Source organism: Symphalangus syndactylus, chromosome 15 (assembly GCF_028878055.3).
Source record: "Symphalangus syndactylus isolate Jambi chromosome 15, NHGRI_mSymSyn1-v2.1_pri, whole genome shotgun sequence".
Taxonomy (NCBI): Eukaryota; Metazoa; Chordata; class Mammalia; order Primates; family Hylobatidae; genus Symphalangus; species Symphalangus syndactylus.
In genome coordinates this window covers 101,457,061-101,484,645 of record NC_072437.2, presented here as the reverse complement: position 1 = coordinate 101,484,645, position 27,585 = coordinate 101,457,061, and the positions used below count along the sequence as shown (strand labels likewise).

The 27,585-nt window shown below is 37.1% G+C and overlaps 1 protein-coding gene across 3 annotated transcripts in view; it reads left to right on the top strand.

Annotated features, from left to right (window-relative positions):
• The window catches only part of CCDC169 (coiled-coil domain containing 169), a 72,435-nt gene extending 45,986 nt beyond the window's left edge, over positions 1 to 26,449 (top strand). The window contains exons 7-9 of one of the 3 annotated variants that reach the window (XR_010115963.1): positions 3,481 to 3,557; positions 12,990 to 13,085; positions 22,397 to 22,470. Coding sequence is in view for 2 of the 3 variants with exons in the window: in XM_055245230.2 (XP_055101205.2) it covers positions 3,481 to 3,557; positions 26,111 to 26,219 (186 nt within the window). In the remaining variant the exon portion in view is untranslated. Of the gene's footprint in view, positions 1 to 3,480; positions 3,558 to 12,989; positions 13,086 to 22,396; positions 26,055 to 26,110 lie in introns of those variants that run through there. The other 2 variants (XM_055245230.2, XM_055245229.2) reach the window with 2 other exon arrangements.
• Positions 26,450 to 27,585: the final 1,136 nt, after the last annotated feature.

Genomic DNA, 27,585 nt, shown 5'->3' with positions numbered 1-27,585 from the left:
GGTCTAGCACAAACACTACCTCTTTATGGGGCCATGACATGATGAAAAGACCAGACTATAGTGGCATTGCAAATCTGAATTTGAATCCCAGCTCTGCACTTACTACTGTGTGACCTTTCTGGGACTTAATTTCCTTCCTCACCTGTGAAAAGGAAATATCAGTATCTTGCAGGGGTTTTGTGAGTATGTAGAGAAATAATGTATGTGAAGTGCTGGGTGAAGTTTCTGACACGTAATAGGTTTTAAATTTCAGTAAATGGTGACTATCATTTTCCTGTGTTTCTTTTCTGGTTTTCCTAGCCCCTCTCTCTGTGACAGGGGCACCAGAATTTCTACTTGCCTTAGCCTTCCTCTTGGTCCCTTATTGCTGATATTTCTGTTTGCTTCACTCAGCTGTAGGTTCCTCCCTGAGGTCAGTCAGGGTGACTCATGCTTTCTATTCCCTTTCACAAAGAGTGGCGAAAAGCAAATATGCAAAAATTATTTACTGAACTGAACATAAAATAGAAATTTACGTTCATAATCATAAGCCCAAATTATTAAGAAAAAGGTGATATATAAAACATTGTTGGAGGATTTTTTTAAGGTTAAAAGTAAAGTCTTTTGTCCCCAAAGCATTCATTTACCTTTGTTTATCTGAAAAATTCACTTACGTGAAATAATCCTACTCTGACTCCACAGGATCACTGAACATATGAGAAAAGCCTATTTTAACAGCTTCCCAGGAAGATGTTAATCCTGTCCCCAGTATAAATGTTAATAAGGATTTTCACTCTAGAGTGAATTGTTAATCTTTATAGTGAAGGACAGTTCTAACCATGTGGATACTACGGTGATTGGAAAGATTAATGGATGATTTGCAGTTCTTCCCATGCTGAATACATAAATAATTGATTCATTGGTAGATAACTAGAGCTATTTGCTGAGTGTGCTGTTTATCCTTCTGCTGCTGTCCTCTCTGTAGCTTTGTCTCACTCTTGATTCACTGTTTTGAATGAAACTGAGTTTCCCCCTCTTGGGAGTCTTCTGATATGCACAACATAAGTACACTACGGACATTGCTTTTTAATACATAGGTATGTTGCATTACTTAAAAGTCAGGCAGAAAGACTGATTAGAGCTTTTTGCAACACACAATAAACTTAAGTTTTAGCTTCTATCTTCGTAAACATAGGATTTTAGCAATGGCTCTGAGATATTGAGGAATATAATGCTTTTAGCTCACAGATAAGGAATCTGAGGCTTTTCTGTTTCATTATCGGGGAGTTCTAATTGTTAAAATTGTTAAAACATCATATGATGCCTCTTATTCTCTTTTCCTGAAACTTAAGCCTTAAAATCCACTGGTTTTAGTTACATCCTCTGAAGAATAAGAACAAGTCTACACTCCTGCAAGATCGTTTTTCAAAGATTTGTAAATGACTCTCAGTCTTCCCATAGTTTTTTGTTTTGTTTTGTTTTGTTTTCTAAGCTAAAACATTAAGTTACATTAGCCATTCCTCATAACATAGGTTCCAGACTGACCAGGTATTTCAGCTGCCTTTTTGGACAATTCTGTTACTGTTCATTTAAAAATGTGGCTCCCTAGGTTTAAATGTAGTACTTAGGTTTAAATGTAGTACTTGGGTTTAAATTTAGTACTTTAGATATAATGTCAACAGCGTAGTTACCAAAGTCTTAACTAACTCTGCCACACCCATTTTTCTTCTCTGCTGCCTATCATTCTGAAATACAGATACAATAGTGTTGTTTCCTGTTAAAAACCTGCAGTTTGCATTACCCAGAGGATCACAGCAAAGCTCTTGTGGTGTGGTCTCTGCAGGGTACTCTTCAACTTGGCTGTTCCTGTCTCTGCAGCCTTATCCCTGCTAATATCTTAGACTGTCGTTAGACCAAATGCTATGTGCTATTCCTGGATGTATCTGCTGCTTTATACCTAAGGTCCTTACTGTTCCTTCTACCTAGAATATCCTTTCCTTGGTTCTTAATTGGCTGCTTTTCCATGTGGAGCCCCCCGTACTCTCAATTAGCTACATCTCCTGTATGCTTGCAAAGCACCTGTGCACATCTCCATCAAGGCACTTAATTGTAATCACCTACTTATTTTGCTGTTTCCCCAATAGAACCATAACCCGTTTGTCTTTGTACCTGAGTGCTTAATGTAGTGGCAGCATATAGTAGATGCTCAATAACATTAGCTGAATGAATGAATGAATTCTATTTTCTGTTCCAATATACCCAAACCTGTCACTCATATCAAATGATCTAATATCTTAGCTCACACACAAAAAGAGAATCAGGTGTGAAACCCAATTTTCCTCCTTTTTATTTTCAAATTTACTGTCCTATTCTTCCTGTCTTAAAGGAAAATGATCCCAAACCTCTTCCCCAGTCTTATCTGCTGCCTCTAGGACTTACTTAATAATATCCCTTCTCATATTTTTAATCTCTCTTTTACTGCCTTTGGCTTATCCTTTGCTTGTGACATGCTCAACTCTTCCACCAAAACAAAATAAAAACAAACTTTTACTTTACGATTAACTGTCCTCATAAAACTGCCACCTTAGCTTTCTTTTCCTCAGCCAAACTTCATGAATAAATGAATATACTCATTGCCATTGCTTTTTTAGTTCTCTATCTCTTTTCATTTCTCTTGTGACCCTGCCATCATGCTTTCACCCAGTTTATCTCTTAATAGCCAAATACAGCAACTCCTCTTCAAGTTTGGTGAAGCATCTGTGAGGCATTTTACACTGCTAACCATGCTCACTTCTTTGAATACTCCCCACCCTCCCTGATTTGACTTCCATGATAGTATTTTTTCCTGGGTTTTCTTACTGTTTAAATGATAGCCTGTCTATCTTTGGTAAGTGTCCTATCCTTTAAAAGTTGCTTTCTCAAGTTTATGTTATTGATTCTCTTACTTCTCTGTGTACCCTCAATGAATGATCTCATTCACTCTTGGCTTCATTTGCCATCTCTAAGATCATCATTTTCAATTGTTTCTGAATTGCAGATTACATTTACACTGACCACTAGAAATCTCCACTTTTATATCCTGGAGGAATTTCAAGATAGGCAAAAATGAAAATATTATCTTGTCTTTCTATTTCTGCCTCAAAATACTACAGCTTCTATTGTCTTATCTACTGTAATGGCAGGGTGCATGCATTATCTATATTTAGTGTCTACTACGAGAAGTTTTAATGATCTATACCACATAGGTGATATGGTTTTCACAGTTTCCTCTGTATTTTTTTTTTAAAGTCACATGGACTATGGGGCTGAGATAGGGGGATTTCCAGAATCTTTAGAGGCTTGATAATAATGGAGAAGGCCAGAATTTCCCATTTTTCTCAGCTTCTCTTACACATGCTGCAAAAGAACCTGGTTATGGGAGAGTTAACTGAGAATTGACTATCTTATTTCTGAAATCAATTATGAACTAAGAGGATAAACACTCAAATTTTTGTATTTCAGGGTTCTGGTTCACATCAAGTTTCTAAAAGGCAACAGGTGGATCAACTGCCTAGGATGCAAGAGAATCTAGTGAAAACGTAAGTCTAGCTATATATTTTCTTTCTAATTAATTACATTTGCACATAAATGCCACTGACAAAACAGGTGTCCACTATATTTTGGAAGTTGAACTTCTAGGTTTTATAGCAACAATATAAAATTGCAGATGGTAAGAGAACTTAAAGAAGTTGTGATCTGTTCCACTATTTATACACATTTTTTTTTTAGATCCCAGATACATTTTTGGTCCTCAAGCATGATAATATATTATTTTTTAAACTAAAATAATATGTACCTAGGAGAGCTTAAAACTACACCATTAACAATGATATAAACACAGGCATACCTTGGAGATATTATGGGTTTCGTTCCGGATCACTGTAATGAAGCGAGTATCACAATGAAGTGAGTTACACAAATTTGGGGGTTTCTCAGTATATATAAAAGTTATTTTCATACCATTACTGTAGTCTATTAAGTGTGCAGTAGCATTATGTCTAAAAACAATGTAAATACCTTAATTTAAAAAGATTTTATGCTGAAAAATGCTGTTGATCATCTGAGCCTTCAGCAAGTTGTCAGCTTTTTGCTGGTGGAGGGTCGTGCCTCGATGCTGACGGCTCCTGATGGGTCAGGGTGGTGGTTGCTGAAAGCTGAAGTGCCTGTGGCAAATTATGAAAACAGGACAACAACGAAGTTTGCTGCACCGATTGACTCTTTTATGAAAGATGTCTCTGTCATATGTGTTTTGGTTTGATAGCATTTTACCCACAGTAGAACTTCTTTCAAAATTGGCATAGTCCTTTCAAACTCTGCTGCTGATTTATCAACCAAGTCCATAGAATATTCTAAATCCTTTGCTGTCATTTCAAAAATGACATCACAGCGTCTTTACCAGGAGCGGATTTCATCTAAGAGACCACTTTCTTTGCTCATCTGTAAGAAGGAACTCCTCATCCATTCAAATTTTATCATGAGATTGCAGCAAGTCAGTCACCTCTTCAGGCTCTACTTCTAATTCTAGTTCTCTTGCTGTTTCCAAAACATCTACAGTTACTTCCTCCACTGAAGTCTTGCACCCCTCATAGTCATCTGTGAGGGCTGGAATCAACTTCTTCCAAACTTCTTTTAATGTTGACGTTTTTCTACCTCCTCTCATAAATCACAAATGTTCTTAGTGGCATCTAGAATGATGAATCCTTTCCAGAAGATTTTCTTCCAGACCCATCAGAAGAATCACTTTCTATGGCAGGTATAACCTTATGAAATGTATTTCTTAAATAATAAGACTTGAAAGCTACAATTACTCCTTGATCCATGGGCAGCAGAATAGATGTTATGTTAGCAGGCATTTAAGCAGCATTTATCTTTTTGTGTATCTCCCACAGAGTTCTTGGATGTAACCAGGTACATTCTCAAAGAGTTGTAATATTTTGAAAGGAATCTTATTTTCTGAGCAGTAGGTCTCAACACTGGGCTTAAAATATTCAATAAACCATGCTGTAAACTCTAAACTCTTGTGCTGTCATCTGGGCTTTGTTGTTTCATGTATAGAGTACAGGAAGGGTAGGTTTAGCATAATTCCTAGGATTTTCAGAATGGTAATTGAGCATCAGCTTCAACATAAAGTCACCGGCTGCATTAGACAATTCAACCTGTTTTTTGATGCTTTGAAGCCAGGCATTGTCTTCTCCTCTCTAGCTAGGAATGTCTGGGTGATATGGTTTTCACAGTTTCCTCCGTATATTTTTTTTAAAGTCACATGGACTGTGGGGCTGAGATAGGGGTATTTCCAGAATCTTTAGAGGCTTCATAATAATGGAGAAGGCCAGAATTTCCCACTTTTCTCAGCTGGCATCTTTTTCCAACAGAAGGCTGTTTTGTGTACATTGAAAATGTGTTGGTTAGTGTAATCGCCTTCATCAATGATCTTAGCTAGTTCTGGATAACTTGCTGCAACATTTAGGACATATTTAATTCCTCCAGCAAAAAATTGCAGCAACAGGTGTGACATCAGCACTTGCTGCTTCACTTGGCATTTTTATGTTATGAAGGGAGCTTCTTTCCTTAAACCTCATGAACCATCCTCTGCTGGCTTCCAGCTTTTCTTCTGCAGCTTTCTCACTTCTCTCAGCTTTCATAGAATTGAAGGGATTTAGGGTCTTACTCTTGATTAGGTTTTGTCTTAAGAGAATATTGTGGCTTCTTTGGTGTTCTGTCCAGACCACTCACACTTTCTCCATATCAGCAAGAAAGCTGTTTTGCTTCCTTATCATTTGTGTGTTCACTAGAGTGGTGCTTTTAATTTCTTTTAAGAATCTTCCCTTTGCATTTACACCTTGGCTTAACTGTTTGGCACAAGAGGCCTAGCTTTCAGCCTATCTCAGCTTTTAACAAACCTTCCTCACCAAATGACTAAGCTTATCATTTCTAGCCAAATTAAAGTGAGAGATGTGCAACTCTTCCTTTTACTTCAACACCATAGTAGGGTTATTAATTGGCCTAATTTCAATAGTGTTGTGTCTCAGTGAATAGAGAAGCCCAAAGAGAGGGAGAGATACCCAGGAATGGCTGGTTGGTAGAGCAGTCAGAACGTGCATACCTTTATTAAACAGTTTGCTGTTTTATGTGGGCATGGTTTATGGCTCCCCAAAACAATTACAGTAGTAACATCAAAGATCACTGATCACCATTAACAGATAGAGTAATAATTTAAAAGTTTGAAATATCGTGAGAATTACCAAAATATGATGCAGATAGGAAATGAACATATGCTATTGGAAAAATAGTGCTGATAGACTTGCTCAACACAGGGTTGCCACAAATCTTCAATTTGTAAAAAATGCAGTATCTTTGAAGCACAATAAAGTGAAGCATAATAAGACAAGGTATGCCTGAATAATTACAGCATCTGCCCTACCCTTTTTAGTCGGGAAATATGTTCACTGGAGTGGACACTAAAATAAATGTAGGTGACAGTGCAAACTGTTTTTTCTATGTAAATAAAACCAATTTAAGATAGATAAAGAACAGAGGGCCTGGTGCAGTAGCTCTTGCCTGTTGTACAACATTTTGGGAGGCTGAGGTGGGAGGATTGCTTGAGGCCTCAAGTTCAAGACCAACTCGGGAAACATCACCAGACTCTGTCTCTACAAAAATTTAGAAAAATTGACTGGGTGTGATGGTGTGCACTGTAGTCCCAGCTGCTTGGGAGGCTGAGACAGGAGGATCGCCTGAGCCCAGGAGTTCAAGGCTGCAGTGAGCCACGATTGCACCACTGCAATCCAGCCTGGTCAACAGAGCAAGACACTGTCTCTGAAGAAAAAAAACCAAAAACACAGGAATGTTGTGTGAGTTTAGAAGGTTGTATCTACACACAATTTTCCCTGGTCCTGTACTAAATACAGAAGAATTACTCAGGTAATCCTTGTCTGGGTAACTTTATCCCATGTAGGGAAAAACATTAATATGTAACTTAACCCTATAAAAAATTAAGCCAACATGTGAATCAGCCATAAGTCAGCATCCTTTTTAAATATAGGTCAAGGTAAGAGCCACTCAAGTATAGCAAGTTTCCTTGGTGGAGATTAATGAGGTAGCAACATTTTGTCCAATATTTGGCTAGATAAAGTATATTCTTTCTTGAATAGTCAAATTCTTTAAATTATTATTTATTATCTTTATACATTTTCATTATTGGAAATATAATGTAGTTTAAGTATTAAAATAAATTCTGACAAAGGACTTCCCTGGAAAAACTATTATGCCACTGTGTCAGAGTCCCCAAGGCCACTCCCATCCATATTCAGTGGTTCACTAGAAGAATTCATACACTCTCAGAGTCCCCAAGACCACTCCCATATTCAATGATGCACTAGAAGAATTCATAAGGATTGGCATATATTTGTACTTATAGCTAATATATATTTCCTTCCTTCCTTCCTTCCTTCCTTCCTTCCTTCCTTCCTTCCTTCCTCTCTCTCTCTCTTTCTTTCTCTCTTTCTTTCTTTTTTTCTTTCTTTCTTTCTCTAATCCATGTGCCTCACAGGGAATTTATAGCTAAGGAATACAAAGCAAAATCAACAAAGGGATAAGGCACATGAGATGAATTCTTAGAAAACTAGGCTCAAGCTTCCGAAAGTTTTCTCCAAGTTAGGGTCACATAAGAAATACTTAATTCCTCCAGCAAAAAACTGCAACAACAGGTATGACAGTACATGAAGTTTTATCTACCAGAGAAGCTCATTAGATACTTAGCATCTAATGTTTCTATTGGGAGCAGATCCCATAGGCTTCCTCTGCCTGGCATGCATCAAAATTCCAGACTCCCAGAAGGAAAACAGGTGTTCAATATAAACCACATTGTTTATACAAACAGCATAGGCACAGTGAATCATTCTTTTCATTTGGGAAAAGGTTTATATCTGTGTAGGGAACTGTTTACCAATAAGTTTCCAGATACCAGCCAAGGGCCAACCTCGCAAGCAGGCTTTTCCAAAGACAGTAGCCTAAAGCCTGCTACGTTGACTTTTCCGCACAACCACCTTAAATATTTTTATTAATATCTTGCAGTTCAGGTTTATTTTCCAATTCATATCTGTTCTAAAAATATATTACCTCTGTTATTCAAATTTGCTTAAATAGTGAAGAGGGAAATATTTTGAAAATGAAGGTTAAACTTCTTTATTCTTTTATTTATTTATTTTTTTAATTATACTTTAGGTTTTAGGGTACATGTGCACAATATGCAGGTTTGTTACATGTGTATCCATGTGCCATGTTGATTTCTTGCACTCATTAACTCATCATTTAGCATTAAGCATATCTCCTAATGCTGTCCCTCCCCTCTCCCCCAACCCCACAACAGTCCCCGGAGTGTGATGTTCCCCTTCCTGTGTCCATGAGTTCTCATTGTTCAATTCCCACCTATGAGTGAGAACATGCAGTGTTTGATTTTTTGTCTTTGCGATAGTTTACTGAGAATGATATTTTCCAGTTTCATCCATGTCCCTACAAAGGACATGAACTCATCATTTTTTATGGCTGCATAGTATTCCATGGTGTATATGTGCCACATTTTCTTAATCCAGTCTATCGTTGTTGGACATTTGGGTTGGTTCCAACTCTTTGCTATTGTGAATAGTGCCGCAGTAAACATACGTGTGCATGTGTCTTTATAGCAGCATGATTTATAGTCCTTTGGGTATATACCCAGTAATGGGATGGCTGGGTCAAATGGTATTTCTAGTTCTAGATCCCTGAGGAATCGCCACACTGACTTCCACAATGGTTGAACTAGTTTACAGTCCCACCAACAGTGTAAAAGTGTTCCTATTTCTCCACATCCTCTCCAGCACCTGTTGTTTCCTGATTTTTTAATGATGGCCATTCTAACTGGTGTGAGACGGCATCTCACTGTGGTTTTGATTTGCATTTCTCTGATGGTCAGTGATGATGAGCATTTCTTCATGTGTTTTTTGGCTGCATAAATGTCTTCTTTTGAGAAGTGTCTGTTCATGTCCTTTGCCCACTTTTTGATGGGGTTGTTTGTTTTTTTCTTGTAAATTTGTTTGAGTTCATTGTAGATTCTGGATGCCCTCTCTCACTGCTCCTATTCAACATAGTGCTGGAAGTTCTGGCCAGGGCAATCAGGCAGGAGAAGGAAATAAAGGGTATTCAATTAGGAAAAGAGGAAGTCAAATTGTCCTTGTTTGCAGATGACATGATTGTATATCTAGAAAACCCCATTGTCTCAGCCCAAAATCTCCTTAAGCTGATTAGCAACTTCAGCAAAGTCTCAGGATACAAAATCAATGTACAAAAATCACAAGCATTCTTGTACACCAATCACAGGCAAACAGAGAGCCAAATCATGAGTGAACTCCCATTCACAATTGCTTCAAAGAGAATAAAATACCTAGGAATCCAACTTACAAGAGATGTGAAGGACCTCTTCAAGGAGAACTACAAACCACTGCTCAATGAAATAAAAGAGGATACAAACAAATGGAAGAACATTCCATGCTCATGGGTTGGAAGAATCAATATCGTGAAAATGGCCATACTGCCCAAGGTAATTTATAGATTCAATGCCATCCCTATCAAGCTACCAATGAGTTTCTTCACAGAATTGGAATAAACTTCTTTATTCTAATCATATGTTAGCACATACACATATGTATGTCACCAGAATGTAGGTCTATGAGGGCAGTTTGGTTTTCCACTGGATATTACTGGGAGTTGGATCTCTCAGGGAGTAGACTCTGAAACAGGAATCAGCATGTAGGAAGTTTATTTTACTTATTTATTTATTTATTTATTTATTGAGATGGAGTTTAGCTCTTGTTGCCCAGGCTGGAGTGCAATAGCGCGATCTTGGCTCACTGCAACCTCTGCCTCCCAGGTTCAAGTGATTCTCCTACCTCAGCCTCCCGAGTAGCTGGGATTACAGATACATGCCACCATGCCCAGCTAATTTTGTATTTTTAGTAGAGACGGGATTTCTCCATGTTGGTCAGGCTGGTCTCGAACTCCCGACCTCAGGTGATCCGCCTGCCTTGGCCTCCCAAGGTGCTTGGATTACAGGCATGAGCCACTGCGCCCAGCCTTATATATTTATGTATTTATTTTGAGATGGAGTCTTGCTCTGTCACCCAGGTTGAAGTGCAGTGGTGCAATCTCTGCTCACTGCAACTTCTGCCTCTTGGATTCAAATTATTATTCTGCCTCAGCCTCCCAAATAGCTGAGATTACAGGTGTGTGCCACCATTCCTGGCTAATTTTTGTATTTTTAGTAGAGACAGGGTTTCACCTTGTTGGCCAGGCTGTTCTCGAACTCCTGACCTCAAAAGATCCTCCCGCCTTGGCCTCCCACAGTGCTAAGATTACAGGCATGAGCCACTGTACCTGGCCTGGAAGTTTATTAGTGAAGGTTCTTAGGATCAACACCTGTGGGGGAAGGCTAGGAACCAGGTTTGGGCAGAGGGAGTAGGGCTATAGCGCAGCTGCAGTCCCATGTACCAAGCTGATTTATCCATGACTCAAGTGTGGGCCTTTTCTTCCTCTGGCAGGATGACCCAGACTCTTATCCCTGGGGAATCTGAACTTCTGTTTATCATGTCCTTTCCAAGTCATGGCTAAGATACTTGTCCACTTACTGTCAAAATTGGGCAAGTTACTACCAAAGGACAACCAAGTAGATCACCTGGGTGCCAAACTCATTCCTCCCCACCCCCTTATGTAGCAGCAGCTGTGAATCAGGCTGAGATCAGGTTGTCTGTGAAGCCCTCCACACCGCAGGTCTGAACTGGGCTTAAGGTGCTGGTGCATGGAGGTGGATGACACGGTCTGGTGTACCTGCCCATTCAGCTGGTTTGTGCCCTCCAGCACTGCTTGTGCTTGATCCCAGATCAATCACTTCCATCTCTGATGAAACTTAATGTTGAATAGAGTGCCTGGCATAAATTGGTGTTTAATAATTTTTGAATGAATTTATGACTAAATAAATGGTCAAACGGAAAAAAAAAACCCTGTTCACTCTCTGAAACTATAAACAATGCAAATCACTCATCTAATAGAAACATAGAAATATCTCTCTAATCATCCAAATTAGATATATATAATCGGTACTACCTCAAAATATTGTTTTTCTTACTGGCTTAACTCTGGAAGTTAGTATCCTCCTTTTGTTGATGACTCAAATTTGAGTGTTTTAAGGAAGTTATGGTATTAGGCACCTCACAGAATGGGATATCCAAATGGCCAAAGGACATGTGAAGAGAGACTCAACACCATTACTCATCAGCAGAATACAAATTAAGATTACAAGATACAGCTACAAATTTTGAAGATTGATGATTCCAAGTGTTGTCAAGGATCTGGAGGAATAGGGGATTCTCATACACTGCTAGTAGGAGTATACATTTATACAACCAATTTGGAATACTGTATTAGTTTGTTTTCACACTGCTATAAAGAACTACCTGAGACTGGGTAATTTATGAAGAAAAGAAGTTTAATTGAATCACAGTCCTGAAAGCTGTGTAGGAAACATGTTTGGGGAGGCCTCAGGAAACTTACAACCATGGTGGAAGGGTGAAGGGGAAGCAAGCGCCTTCTTCACATGGCAGAGCAGAAGAGAGAGTGAATGGGGAAGTGCTACACATTTTCAAACAACCAGATTTCGTGAGAACCCACTATCACAAGGACACTAAGGGGGAGTTCCGCCCCCAGGATCAAATTATCTCCCACTAGGTCACTCCCCCAGCACCAGGGATTACAATTCAACATGAGATTTGGGTTGGGGACACAGGGCCAAACCATATCAAATACATTTTAGCATTACTTTCTATATTTAGCTGATCATATACCTTCTCTATAACCCAACAATTCCAGTAGTATATCAAATAGAATGGTGCATACATTTACACCAAAAGAACAAGAATGTTCATAGCAGCTTTATTCTTGACAGTTCAAAACTGAATACAGCCTAAATGTCCATCAGTAATGGAATGGATAAAAATTATATATACATATATGAATAATAACAGCAATAAAAACAAACTATAACTCATACAACATTATGGATAATTCTCAGTATTGAGTGAAGTAGGTCAGAAATAAAAGAATATGTACAATGTGATCCCATTCATTTAAAGTTCAAAGACAGACAAAACTAAACTGTGATGTCAGAAGACAGGCTAGTAATTATTAATACCAATGGAAAGGAAGAAGTGAATAATAATTGTGAGTGACATGATGGCATCTTCCAGTATGATAATAATATTCTAGTGACTGACCTAAGTGGTGGTTACATCAGTATTTGCTTTATTATAATTTATGGATTGGTACATTTATGATTTGTGAACTTTTAATCAAGTCTCCATGGCTTTTAATGTTTGCTTTGGTTGATATTCTCATATGTACTAATATTAAAATATTGACTTACCCATTTTTCCTAACATTCAGAACAAATCAGAACATTAGAAAATACCCATGTAAATGTGAAATTCTCTTTTAAAAATCTAGCAGAAAGGGATAGTGCCTGATTTAATATTAACTATTGTAGTCCTACTATGTAGACTATGTAGATTTAATATTAGCTATTATAGTCCTACTGTGTAGACATAATACTATGTATTATGACCACAAATGAACAAGATATCTATACTGCTGTTGAAGGATGTATTCTAGAGATCTTTACGTATACCAATTGGACAAAAGTCTCTTTAAGATTAAATAGGAGAAACAGTCTTTTTGGGATAAGTTTTGTAAGTTGCCAAAAAAGTCTAGACAAGTTAATAGGTAACTTTATTGACTGTGGCCCATGGTGTGTATTAACTATGAAAAATCATATTCCCGAAAGCAAGGAGCTCAAAATTGATACCACAGGAATAGTTCCTAAAAATAGAAAACTAAAGTTTATTTTTTTTCTTTAATGTGAAGCCTCATTTTTTTCTGCTTATGAACAGTTTTAAAGTGACTAAAAGCCCTAAAGGAAGAAAATAACCAGGAGCCGTTGGTACCCTGGAGCAAAAGAACCTGAGGGAAATTGATACTAGGACTCGGTAAGAGACAGATTGTTAGGGGCGCATCCTTCTGATTTTGATTTTTTTAAAAAGCAGCTACAGTAGAGATAACACAACCAAAATATCCAACATTAAAAGTGTAAGTCAATAACTCTGTTGATATTAGGAAGTTGCAAAAATTACATTCTAGGAAAGTACACAGCTGACATAGAAAAACGCTTACCTATAATAGTAAACAAAAATTGCAGTACAAAATAGGTTAGTGAAATTGTGGATGATTTATATTTATGCCTCTTAGGTTTTATATAAGAATATGTATACTTTATAATCATTTTAAATAATTTTATATTAAAAGAGAAAAGTCAAGAGACAGTCCAGATAGACTATGGAAATTCTTAAGTCAAAATAGCAGTATCAATACTGTATAACTAATAGAGTACAGTGTTTAAAACAATAGTGAGAAGCAGGGTGGTACAGCAGTCCTCTCTTACCCAAGAGAGATACATTCCAAAGATCACCAGTGGATACCAAAATCATGGATACTACAGCACTCTGTGTATGCTAAGTTTTTTTTTACATACATAGATATCTATGATAAAATTAAATTTACAAATTAGGCATAGGAAGAGATTAGCAGTAACTAATAATACAACTTAATTATAACAGCATACTGTAATAAAAGTTATATGAATGTGGTGTCTCTACAATAGCTTATTATACTGTAATCACCTATTTTCGGACCGTGGCTGACCACAGGTAACTGAAACTGTGGAAAGTAAAACCATGGATAAAGGGGGGACAAGTGTAAATGAAAATTGGCACTGACTTTGGAGCAGATAGACCAATCAGTTTTTGCCTCCATTTCTTATTATTTAACGTGGCTTTATATAAGTAACCACTCTCAGATTCCATTTTCTCCCCCATAAGATGAAGAGATGAAACCCAAAATGAATGATTGGTATGAGAATTAGAGATTATTTAAAAAAATCCCTAACTCAATAAACATTAACTATTATCATTACTATAGTGCTTTATTGAATATAAAGAATCAACAGAGTAACAATGTATTGATTTGGGAGGACAGAAAAATACATATGACAGTAATTTGGAACTGCAAGTGACTGTTTTGCTATTAATAACATAAACTTGCTAGAGGCTTAGCCACTATTATTTATTTAAAAACCATAATACTCAGGAGCATAGAATGGTTTCCAAACTTTGTTGACCATGACTGACACCATGTTGTGATCCCTATACCCACACATATATTTATATATTTTACAATTTATGAAAGAATATTTTCTCTTGCTATGTGTGATGCATGTTGATATTTCTTTTTCTGTTTTTTTTTTTCTTTTTTTTAAAGAGACAGGTTTTGTGCTGTTGCCCCAGCTAGAGTGCAGTGGTACAATGATTGCTCACTGTAACCCTAAACTCCCAGGCTCAAGAGATCCCCCTGCCTCAGCCGCCTGAGTAGCTAGGACTGTAGGCATGAGCCACCATGTCCAGCTAATTTTTTGATTTTCTGTAGAGAATATAGACAGGGTCTTGCCATGTTTTTCAGGCTGGTGTTAATCTCCTGGGCTCAAGCAATCTCCCACCTTGGCCTCCTAAAGTGCTGGGATTATAGGCATGAATCACCACACCTGGCCCCTTTTCTGTTCTTTTTATTAATATATGTTCTTTTTCCGCTTCTGTTCTGTTTCCTTTTCTGTTATTTTTATACTGCTATTGTAATTCAGTAAATCAATCCACTAATGAGTTGCATTCTGCAGTTTGGAAAACACTGCTCTAAAAGACATCTAGGAGATTAAATATCTTTTTTTTTTTTTTTTTGAGACAGAGTCTCGCTCTGTCGCCCGGGCTGGAGTGCAGTGGCGCAATCTCGGCTCACTGCAAGCTCCGCCTCCCGGGTTCACGCCATTCTCCTGCCTCAGCCTCCCAGTAGCTGGGACTACAGGCGCCCGCCACCGCGCCCGGCTAATTTTTTGTATTTTTTAGTAGAGACGGGGTTTCACCGTGGTCTCGATCTCTTGACCTCGTGATCCGCCCGCCTCGGCCTCCCAAAGTGCTGGGATTACAAGCGTGAGCCACCGCGCCCGGCGATTAAATATCTTTTACCAGTGAAGTACTTCAGCTTCATCATTAGTGTCATTAGTCAGTTATTATTCAGACATTTGTGTCATCATGTTAGTTAGATCTTTTAGAAATGGGCCGTATTTTGGAAGCTACTCAAAACATCCTTAATGTAATAGAAAATCATTTAGTACTATAAATAATAAATATCTATAATGAGCTATATTAATTAGACATAATAATTGAATGATTGTGGTTAATTCCATATTTCACCAGAAGAAATCATTTTTAGACATGATTAATAAACTAAATAAAATTTTAACAGGAAATGGATTATTCCCAAAGCACATTTAGAAAATTTTTTTAATTGAGATATTATTCACATACCAAAAAAATTATCCTTTTAGCCTACAACTCTATGTCCTTAGCACTTTGGAAGGCCAAGGCAGGACAATCACTTGAGCCCAGGAGTTGAAGGCTGCAGTGAGCTATGTTCGTGCCACCGCATTGCAGCTTGAGCAACAGAGCCAGACCCCATTTAAAAAATTTTTTAAATAAAAATAATAAAGTAAAGTGTACAACTCAATGATTTTTCGTATGTTCATGGGGTCATGCAAGCATCACCGCTAACTGATTCCAGAACATTTTCATCACCCCAAAAAGAAAGCCTATATGAATGAGCAGTTAGTTCCCAAACCCCCTTCCACTAAACTCCTGGCAATTACTAATCTGCTTTCTATCTTTATGGTTTTCTCTGGTCTTGTTATTTCATATACGGTCAGTCATGTGTCCCTTAATGATGGGGACATGTTGTGAGAAGTGTGTCATAAGGCAATTTTGTCATTGTGCAAACATCATAGAGTGTGCTTACAAAAACCTAGATGGTAGAGCCTACTACACACCTAGCTATATGGTATAGCCTCTTGCTCCTAAGTTACAAACCTGTACAGCATATTACTGTAGGGAACACTCTAACAATTGTAACAGAACGGGAAGTATTTGTGTATCTAAACATAGAAAAGGTACAGTACAAATACAGTATTATAATCTTACAGGAATACTGTCATATGTGCAGTCCATTGCTGACCGAAATGTTATGTGACACATTTCCAACTGTAAATGGGAGCATACAATATGTGAACTTGGGTGTTTAACTTCTGCTGCTTAATATAACATTTTCAAGGTTCATCCATGTTGGAACATATACGAATTCTTTATTCCTTTCTGTGGCAGAGTAATATTCCAGTTTTTGGATATGCCAGATTTTATTTACCAAATCATCAGCTGATGAACATTTACACATTTACACCTCTTCGCTATTATGAATAATGCTACTATGAACATCCCTGTACAAGTTTTGTGTGTAAATGTTTTTAATTCTCTTTGGTGCATGCCTAGAAGTGGAATTGCTGGGTTAATTCCATTTTGTTTATCTTTTTGAGGAACTGCCAAGCTATTTTCTATAGTGGCTGTACCATTTTATATTCTCATTAGCTGTGTATCAGGGTTCCAGTTTCTCCACATCCTTGTCAACACATATTGTCCTTTATTTAAAAAAAAATTTAACCATCATAATGGATGTGAAGTGATACCTTACTGTGGTTTTGATTTGCACTTTCCTAGTGACTAATGACGTTGAACATCTTTTCTTGTACTTGTTGGCCATTTCTATACAGATAGCCTTCCATATCCATGAATTCTGCATCCATGAATTCAACCAACTGTGGATCAAAAATAATAATAATAATAATACAATAATAATAAATAATTTTTTAAAATCCAATAAAGTATAACATCTGTTTATGTAGCATTTACTTTTGTGTTATGTATAAGTAATCTAGAGATGATTTAAAGTATACTGGATTATGTGTATACATTATATGGAAATATGACACCATTTTATGTAAGGGACTTGAGCATCTGTGAATTTTGGTATCCATGGGGGTCCTGGAACCAGTCACCCTTGGATGTAGAGGGACAACTGTATCTTCTTTGGAGAAATGTCTATTCAAGTCCTTTGCCTGTTATTAAATTGGTTTGTTTGTCTCTATTATGTTGCATTGAGAGCATTTTATATTCTGAGTATGAGACCTTATCAGATAAAAGATTTACAATTTTTTTCCCATTCTATGGATGGTCTTTTTATTTTCTTGATGATATCTTTAGAAACACAAAAGTTCTCAATTTTGATAAAGATCTTCATCTACTTTTTCTTGCGTGCTTGTGTGTTAGGTGTCATACATAAGAAGTCATTGCCTAACCTATGTTTTCTTCTAAGAGTTTTATAGTTTAGCTCCCTTTTCACCCATTTTGAGTTCATTTTTGTATATGATGTGAGGTAGGCGTCCAATTTCACTCTTTTGCCTGTATTTATTCAGTTGTCCTAGCACCATAGGTTGAAGACACTATCCTTTGCCAATTAAATGCTCTTGGCACTCTTGTAAAAAAACAATTGACCATAACATATGGGTTTACTCTTAGACTCCCAGTTGTATTTCATTGATCTATAACCCTATCCTTATGCCAATACCATACTGTCTGGATGACTAACTTTTTAGTGAGTTTAAAATCAAGAAGTGTGAGTACTCCAATTTTATTGTTCTTTTTCAAGATTGTTTTGGTTGTTCAGAGTCCCTTTTATTTCCATGTGGATTTAGGATCCACTTGTCAATTTCTTCACAAAATTTAGCTGGTGTTTTGATGGAGAGAGTATGTTGAATCTGTAGATCACTTTGGGTAGTATTCCCATCTTAACTATTAAGTCTTCTAATCCAAGAACATGAATTTCTCTCTGTTCATTTAGATCTTCTTTAATTTCTTTCACAGGTATTTTATAGATTTTAGTGTACAAATCTTGCAATTCTTTGGCTAAATTTATTCCTAATACTGTATTCTTTTTGATGCAGTTTGAAACAGAATTAAGTTTCAAGTTTCATTTTAGGACGGTATATTGCTGGTGTCTAGAAATACAGTTGATTTTTGCATATTGATCTTAAATCTAGAAACGCTGAGGAACTTATTAGATCTCATAAATGCATGCATGTGTCTGTGTCTGGATGTGTATGTGTATGCCTTAGTATTTTCTATATATAAGAACATGTCACCTAAATAGAGATTGTTTTACTTCTTTTTTTTTCTTCTAATTTGGATGCCTTTTGTCTATTTTTCTTGCCTAATTGCCCTGGCTAGAACCTCCTATACAATGTTGAATAGAAGTGGTAATAGTGAACATCCTTAACTTGTTCCTTATCTTAGAGAGAAAGCTTTTGGTTTTTACATTAAATGTAATGTTAGCTGTAAAATTTGTTCATAGATTTTCTTTATCAGGTTTAGTGCTTAGAGAGAAATTTAAAGCTGTAAATATATTTTTAAAGAAGTCATTTCAAATAAAAAATCAAATCTTTTACCTTAAGAAACTTGAAAAAGAAGAGCAAACTAAACCCCAAATAAGCAGAAACAGGAAAATAAGAGTAATATTTGCCTCATAAAATAAGTTGGAAGGTGTTCTCTCCTATTTCATTTTTATGAAGTGTGTGTGAAGAATTGGTTTTATATATGTATGATTTAATGTTTGGTAGAATTTACCAGTGAAGCCATCTGGTCTTGGTCTCAGTGGTTGCCTGGGAATTACAATTAAGATATTAATTTATAACAATCTACTTTAGGTTCAAAACAACTTAATTTCAATAGTGTACCAAAAGTTCTTTCCTATGTAGCTCCATTCCCTCCACCTTACTTTGTGCTGTTATTGTCATACAAATTACAACTTTATACATTTTGTTTCCATCAACAGATTTACAATTATTGCTCATGCAGTTGTTTTCTTAATCAGTTAGGAGATTTAAAAAGAAGAATTACAAACAAAAACCACATTTATCCTATTTTTATGTTTACCTATGTAGTTACCTTTGCCAGTTTTCTTTATTTCTTCATGTGAATTTACACTACTATCAAATGTCCTTTTATTTCAACACAAAAGTCTCTACTATTTTTTTATAGGGCAGGTTTGCTGATGATTAATTCCTTCTGTTTTTGCTTATCTGGAAATGTTTAATTTTTCTTTTATTTTAAAAGGATAGTGTTGTTGCATATAGAACTCTTAGTTGAAAGTCTTTTTCCTTATAGCACTTTGAATATTTCATCTCACTGTCTTCAGGCCTTCATAGTTTCTGAGGAGAAATCAGTTGTTACTCCTATTGAAGATCTCTTATGCAGACTGAGTTGCTTCATTCTAGCTGCTTTCAAGATTCCCTCTTTGTATTGGCTTTTGATAGTTTAATTATGATGTGTCTGGATATTCATCTTGGAATTTATTAGGCTTCTTAAATTTGTAAATCAATATTTTTGATGAAATTTGGGAAATTTTTAGCTATTATTTTTCAAATATTCTATCTGTCCTTTTCTCTTTTCCCTCTCCCTCTGGGATACTCATTATACATCTGTTGGTATAGTTGATAGTGTTTTACAGGTCTCTGAGACTGTTCAGTTTTCTTTAGTGGGAGCCATAGGCTCTTGGCCCCTAAAGTTTGCTAAAAATCACAGACATGAATCAGATTTATTAATAGGAGAAAAGGCACACAAATTTATTTAATATGTATACATGGGAGTCTTCAGAATGAAGACCCAACTTCCCAATGAGTTACAGAAACTTATATACCATTTTGAGGTTACAGAAAGAGTGGGGGCTTAGATTCTGATTTTAAAAAAGGTTTTGGGGGCAGGGAGAAAAGGTTTGGCGAACAAAGGTGGACTTTTTATGTAGGTGAAGCCACCCTCAGAGAGAATAGACGGTAAATGTTTCTTCTCAGACTTTTAAATGTGTCAGACTTTCAATCTCTCCTACATCTGGGGAAAAGCATAGAAAGGGGAGGTGGCACAGCTGCATTAGTGGAGATTCTCCACATTAATGCAAACTTTCCCCACTTAAGACAGCTTTGTAAGGCCATTTCTGCCTGCTGGCCAAGAGACTGACATTTTAAAATATGTCAAAGAAATATATTTTGGGGAAAATATTTTAATTTCCTTCACTTTATTCTTTGTTATCTGTTGCTCAAACCAGACGATCTTAATTGACAAATCTTTAACTTCACTGACTCTTGTGTCTGCTCCAATCTGCTGTTGAGCTCTTCTAGTGAATTCTTCATTGCAGTTATTTTCTTTTTCAACTCCAGAATGCCTATTAGGTTCTTTTTAAATAATTTCTATCTCTTATTAGTATTCTTGATTTGGTGAGGCATCATTCTCATAATTTCCTCTATAGATATGCTTTCCTTTAGTTCTTTAAACATATTTAAAATAGTAGATTTAAAGTCTTTGTCTATTAAGTCTAACATCTGGACTTCCTCAGAGAAAATGTTTATTAGTTGCTTATTTTCTTGTATAAGAGCCATGTTTTCTTGTCTCTTCTCATATATTGTAATTTTTTTTTGAAAACTGGGTGTTTTAAAAAATATAACATGGCCACTGTGTGTATTAGTTTCTTTTTCCTCCCCAGGGTTTGTTGTCGTCACTGTTTTTGCAGCTGCTTGTTTAGTGACTTTTCTAAAATAATTATGTAAAATCTGTATCCTTTGTTGGGATAGACACTGAAGTCTCTGCTGAGTTAGCTTAGGGGTCAGCTAATGATTGAACAGATTTATTTAAATGCCTATCATCAATAAATCTCCTAGCCTTTGCTGATGGGCTCTGTGTGTGTGTTGGAGCATGCCTTCAACAGTCGGCCAGGCAAATTACAACTCTACCTTATTCTTTACTTCCTGCTTGTGCAGAGCCTCAAGGTGAGCCAGAGGCAAGAGCTTAGGGCCTTTTCAGGCCTTTCCTGAGTATGCACCCAGTCCTATGCATACCCACAGTTACACATGTGTATGGGCTTCTAGATTCCAAGAAATATAATGGAGCTTATTAACACTCATTTCTCAGCTTTTCCTTTTTTTTTAGAGACAGAGTCTCACTCTGTTGCCTAGGCTGATCTCGGCTCACTGCAACCTCTGCCTCAGGCTCAAGTGATTCTCATGTCTCAGCCTCCCAACTAGCTGAGATTATAGGCATGCAGCACCACGCCTGGCTAATTTTTTTGTCTTTTTTTGTATTCTTAGTACAAGTGGGGTTTCATCATACTGGCCAGGCTGGTCTCAAACTCCTGGCCTCAAGTCATCCACCTGCCTCCCTTAGCCTCCCAAAGTGCTGGGATTACAGGTGACAGCCACTGAGCCTGGCCTCTCAGCTTTTCCTTTTAAGCTTCCTGGTTAGCCTACTTTTTGCCTCAATTGTTATCTACTAACTCTGGCAGCTCTGAAATTAAACAATGGTTTCTTATTGTTCCAGCAAATGCCCCTAGGGAAAAGGCTATTTACACTGGACCATCTCCATGTCAGGTCAAATAAAGATAGCTTTGTAAGTGGTCTTTCAAGTAATCACCAGACTGTTTAAATAATGAAATTCCTCTTGGAATGAAATAGGTGTTAAAGGAGCTCCAACCCTATTCTGCCTCTTATGGTATCCGCCAGGCTACTGAGTTTTCACTGCAATTGTGTGCTGTTGGTTTTCAAGGCTACCATGGAGCTGGGGATGAGAGCCAGGGGAGCAGGGGATAGGCATAGGGCAAGTTAAAATGCTACAAAGCTCAGTGTTTGAAGTTTCAGCCATTTGTTGCTGTTGTTATTTTATAAATTCTCCAGGATTGTTGCAACACTTTAGTTAATTTCCAGGGTTTTGATAAAGTTGCTTCTAACCATATTTGCCAATTTGTCATCACTTTTATGGAGGAGAGAATTTTATCCTTCATTTTAATGAGGAGAAAATGACAAGTTCTTACTTTGTCATTTTGCTGCCATCACCCCCTAAGAAAGTTTTTAGGAAATTGAAGTGGCCTTTTACTCTCTCAAGTCAGAGTGTAAGGAAGGTTGGCTTTTTAATGCCACAGAAGTCATTCATGGAAAAAGGATCTCATGGAAATCTAAGAAAAGGAATTCATGGATCTGTCTTATACCTGATTAGACAGAACTTTCCACATTAGGGCACCTGACATGTTGCTTCCAGCCTTTGAATTATCTGCCCTTAAGCTGTATGCCTCTGTAGCTGTGGAGATGATGTGCTATAACAGAAAGCTGCCTAAGATTTGCACTGTAAGCAGAAACTATTCACAGGAAGGTTTCCATGTGAAGGTCTATGGGGGGGAACAAGGTGCAATATACATTTCTCCCTGTGTGGCCTATAATGTTTTTATTGTACATAATGGTGACTGAAAAATTATGATTAACACTTATTTATTTCAGTGGAAGATATAATCCAACTAAGCAGAAGACAGTGAGTGCCAAGAGAGGACCAGTAAAAAAGATTACAAGATCAAACCATCTTCCAGAACTCCATCCATGATTCCAGAACTGGGTGGATTTCTATTTCTTCCTTTTTTTTTCATTTATAATATTCAACTTATGAAGTTAGTGGTCAGCACATTTCTTCAGGGAATAAAATAGATAAAAACTGCCCAATTTTTCTTTAGCTCCTTTTCCAGATGTGTGTTCCTTTGTCTGCATAAAAGTAATTTTCTCCAGTGACCCTAAACTATGTAATAGAAGTGCTTGAGAGTTTTAAAATATCCTAGGGAATCTGAAGGCTGGCATCATTACACTTGCTTTTAATAATATACCCATGATCTGCTCTGATAGTAACATTGCTATTCTATTTGGTTTCTAGTTGACTGTTAGCAAAAAGTGTGTATTCATAAAACCTTTTTGCCATTTTCGGCTGGATCTTGCTTAGTTTTTTAAATTGCAGGTTTAAACAAAGCCAAAAATCAAGTCCATTTTAAGTTTTGACTTGAAATATTATGGTATCGTAGAACAACCTTCGATCATAAATAAACTTGTTTGTAGTCTCCACTCTGCCATGAACTTAGGAGATCTTGGGCAAGTCCCTTCACCTCATGTTTATTTCCCACACCTATAAAATGATTGAGGCAAAACTATACATTTTCTGAGGTTTTTACAATTCTAGAAAACCAATATTTATTCAATCATAAGGTCCTACCACTTACTTAACACTGGTGATTTAAGTCATTTTGTGACGTGTGGTAATTCATAGTGATGGACTAATTCTTTAGATCAAACTGCAGTTGTTCACAATACTCAAGTCCAGATGTGGAGATAGAATGAGGGTAAGAAAATAGTTTTTTTGAGGCGTTTATAAAATGTATTGAATCTTCTCATTCATGGTTAGACTGTTTTTGTCTTTTAGATAGTTTTTGTAACTGTCACCTAGGTCCGGAACATATAACTTATTTGTCCACTTTAATAAGTGAAATCATTGGACTTCAAATTTACAGAAATCACCTAGAGGTAAGTATAGTTTCCAGGTAATGGTGTTCTCACCCTATATCTGGCACTAAACCTAAATTCTATTCTGTATCACCAGTAATGAATACCAAGTGCATTTCTGTAACTACTTCCATAAAAGTTTATTTTCTTTCTTTAAGGAAGAATATATAAATTTCATATAGCCAAAAATATTTTAAGTTACTTTAAAATGTAATGTGGAAAAATATAAAGTAACTTTCTATAAATTATTCTACATTGGAATTATTTGTAAATATTTTCCCCTATTCTTTAGCTAACTATTGATATTAGGTGCCTTGACCCATATCATTAGACAAACATTAGATTTTTATGTCTTATACCATCTTTCTCAGCATTAGTAGAAAATTAATAATTTAAATAATAATTATAGGCCAGGTGTGGTGGCTCACACCTGTAATCCCAGTACTTTGGGAGGCCAAGGCAGGCAGATCACTTGAGTCCAGGAGTTTGAGACTAGCCTGGCCAACATGGCAAAACTTGTCTCTCCTAAAAATACAAAAAATACGGTTAGCCTGGAGTGGTTGTGCATGCCTGTAATCCCAGCTACTCAGGAGGCTGAGGCACGAGAATCACTTGAACCCCAGGAGGCAGAGGTTGCAGTAAACTGAGATCATGCCACTGCACTCCTGCTTGGGAGACAGAGCAAGGCTCTATCTCAAAAAAAAAAAATCCTTATTATAATAATTATAATTATCAGTGAAAAATAAACACATTTTTTTCTTTCATACAGAGCTAAGCTATTGTGGGGACTATTGAGGAACATTTAAAGTTATCTCAATCACTGGGATAAAATATTAGTTGAACATCTTATCACAGGGACTGTATTACATTTAAGTGTTGGTTCTTCAGGAGCTACTTTGGGGTACTTTTCAGATACCATAAAATGTCTGTATTAAACAGAATAATGGAATGTTGAGAGAGGATAAAGAACTGAAATGAGGGACTCCAAGATCTGTATTCTAATACCAGTTTTGCCACTTATAAGCTTCTGACTTTGGTAAATAACTTTTCATATCCTCAGTTTTATCCTTTATAATTACTGCCTTGAGATTGCTGTGCAGATCAAGGGTACTTACCACATATTTATTTCGTTACTTCTTAATAGTCTCTTTCCCACTAGAAGGGATGTGAATTAGCTTTTACTAATATAGAGGTATCAAAAAATACCTACAAGATAAAAGATGAAAATAAAAATTAAAATTTAGCAAGAATTTCCAACCAAGAAAAGTTTTAGTTTTAAGCTTTCTACCAGTCAGTGCAAAGAAGCAATGACTGCTTTCCTTTGTAGAAGGAATATACAAGTAGAGAAAAAGTTTTATCCAGTTCTAAGCTCTGAAAATAATTTTGTCATAAAGAAAATGCAATTACTGGCTGGGCATGGTGGCTCACACCTCCTGTCACTTTGGGAGAGTGAGGCGAGTGAATTGCTTGAGCCCAGGAGTTCCAGACCAGCCTGAGCAACATGGCAAAACCCCATCTCTACAAAAAATACAAAAATTAACCAGTTGTGGTGACACGTGCCTGTAGCCTAGTACTCAGAAGGCTGAGGTGGGAGGATCACTTGAGCCAGGCCAGGAGGTTGAGGCTGCAATGAGCCACTGCACTCCAGCCTGGGCAACAGAGTAAGACCCTGTCTCAAAGAAAAAACAAATATTGCCATAATAAAAAAGACAGATCATGAGTATTGACATGAGTGTGAAGAAGCTGGAAACCTCATATGTTGCTGGTGGGGATGTTAAGTGTTACAGCCACTTTGGAAAACTATCAGTTCCTCAAAAGGTTAAACATAGAGTTACTATATGACACAGCAAGTCTCTTTGGTATATGCCCAAGAAAAATGGAAACCTATGTCCACGTAAAAACATGTACAGGAAGGTTTGTGGCACCATTATTCAAATAGCCAAGAAGTCGAAATTACCCAAATGTTCATCAGCTGATGATCGGGTAAATAAAATGTAGTATATTCCAACAATGGATATTATTTGGCAGTAGAAAGGAATGAAATGCTGATATATGCTACAACATGGGTAAACCTTGGAAACATTATCCTAAGTGAAATAATGGAATAACAAAAGACCATATATTGCATAATTCCATTTATATGAAATGTCCAAAATAGGCAAATCCATAGAGACAGAAAACAGATCAATAGTTGCTGAGGGTTGGGGGAAGGGTCGGTAATGGAGAATGACTGCCAATAGGTACAGGATTCCTTTTTCGGGTGATGAAAATGTTCTAAAATTGATTGCAGTGACAGTTGCACAACTCTGTGAAAATAATGAAAACTATTGTTTACTTTAAGTGGGTTAATTGTATGTTTTGTGATTTATACCTCAGTAACGTTGTTGTAAAAAATGTTAAATATACATTAACATTTAAATATTAATTAGTAGATAAATGTTAATGAAATATTATTTGATCTTTCTCAAAAATATGATCTTAAAAATACAAAAATGCATCATCACTAGTGCTATTACTGGGTATAGAGCTTACTTTATTTATTTATTTATTTTTGTGTATATGTGTGTGTTTGTGTGTGTAAAAATACAATAAACTGGTTGGAATATCTGCCTTATTAGCATATTTGTACCTTCTCTGCCCTTATTCACGTTCTATTCACATCGCTTCAAACAGCCCCCTCTTAAAAGAAGAATTGGACCCTTTAGGGGTCAGCTGCTTGGAGACATTGGGTTTCAGTGCTGCAGGTGTGGCTGGACCAGAGAACAGGACGTGCCTCAGATAAAAAGCACTCTGGCCCGCCTGCTTACATGGGTCCTCAACCTTGGCTGTGTGTCAGACTCACCTGAAGAGCTTAAAGTAAAATACTCAGACATGTGCACCACCCCCAGCATTGTGATCTCACATGTATTTCTTTAAGCCTCCCCCAGGAAGTTGTGCAGAAAAGATTGGGACCCACTCTGCTGGTTTAGTGTGGCTCCATCTCTCAAACTGAATGAAACTTCTTCCAACTCTCCTCAAGCTGACTTCACCTTGGTCTTTTTATTTTTACTTTTTTACAGTGAGAGATAAGGATTTTACTTTTTCTTCATCGTTATTTATTTCAATTTTTATTTTAGATTCGGGGGTACCTGTGCAGGTTTGCTAACCTGGTATATTGTGTAATGCTGAGATTTGGGGCACAAATAATCCCATCACCCAGGGACTGAGCATAGTAGCCAACAGTTGTTTGTCAATGTTTGCTCTCCTTTCTTCCTCCACCCTCTAGTGGTCCCCAGTGTCTATTGTTGCTATCTTTATGCCCATGAGTACCCAGTGTTTGGCTATCACTTGTAAGCGAGAACATGCAGTATTTGGTTTCCTGCTCCTGTGTTAATTTGCGTAGGAAAATGGCCTGCAGCTGCATCCATATTGTTACAAAGGACATGATTTCATTTATTTTATGACTGTGTAGTGTTCCATGGTGTATATCAGGAGTCCCCAGCCTCTGGCTCTGGACTGTTACCCATCCATGGCCTGTTAGGAATTGGGCTGCCCAGCAGGAGGTGAGCTGCAGGTGAGCAAGCATTACCACCTGAACTCCACCTCCTGTCAGATCAGCAGCAGCATTAAATCCTCATAGGAGCACGAACTCTTGTGAACTGTGCATGTGGAGGATCTAGGTTGCATACTCCTTATGAGAATCTAATGCCAGATGAGAGTTTAACTAATGACTAATCTGAGGTGGAACAGTTTCATCCCAAAACCATCCCCTCCCCACAATACAGTCTGTGGAAAAATTGTTTTCCATGAAACCAGTCCTTGGTGTCAAAAGGGCTGGGAACAACTGGTGTATATGTAGCACATTTTCCTTATTCAATCCACTGTTGATGGGCACCTAGGCTGATTCTGTGTCTTTACTATTGTGAATAGTGCTGCGATGAGCATGCAAGTGCATCTGTCTTTTTAGTAGAAAGGTTTGTTTTCTTTTGGATATATACCCAGTAATAAGATTGCTGGGTCAAATGGTAGCTTTAAGTTCTTTAAGAAATCTTCAGACTGCTTTCCACAGTGGCTGAACTAATTCACATTCCCACCAACAGTGCCTAAGTGTTCCCTTTTCTCCACAGCCTCACCAGCATCTGTTGCTTTTTGACTTTTCAATAATAGCC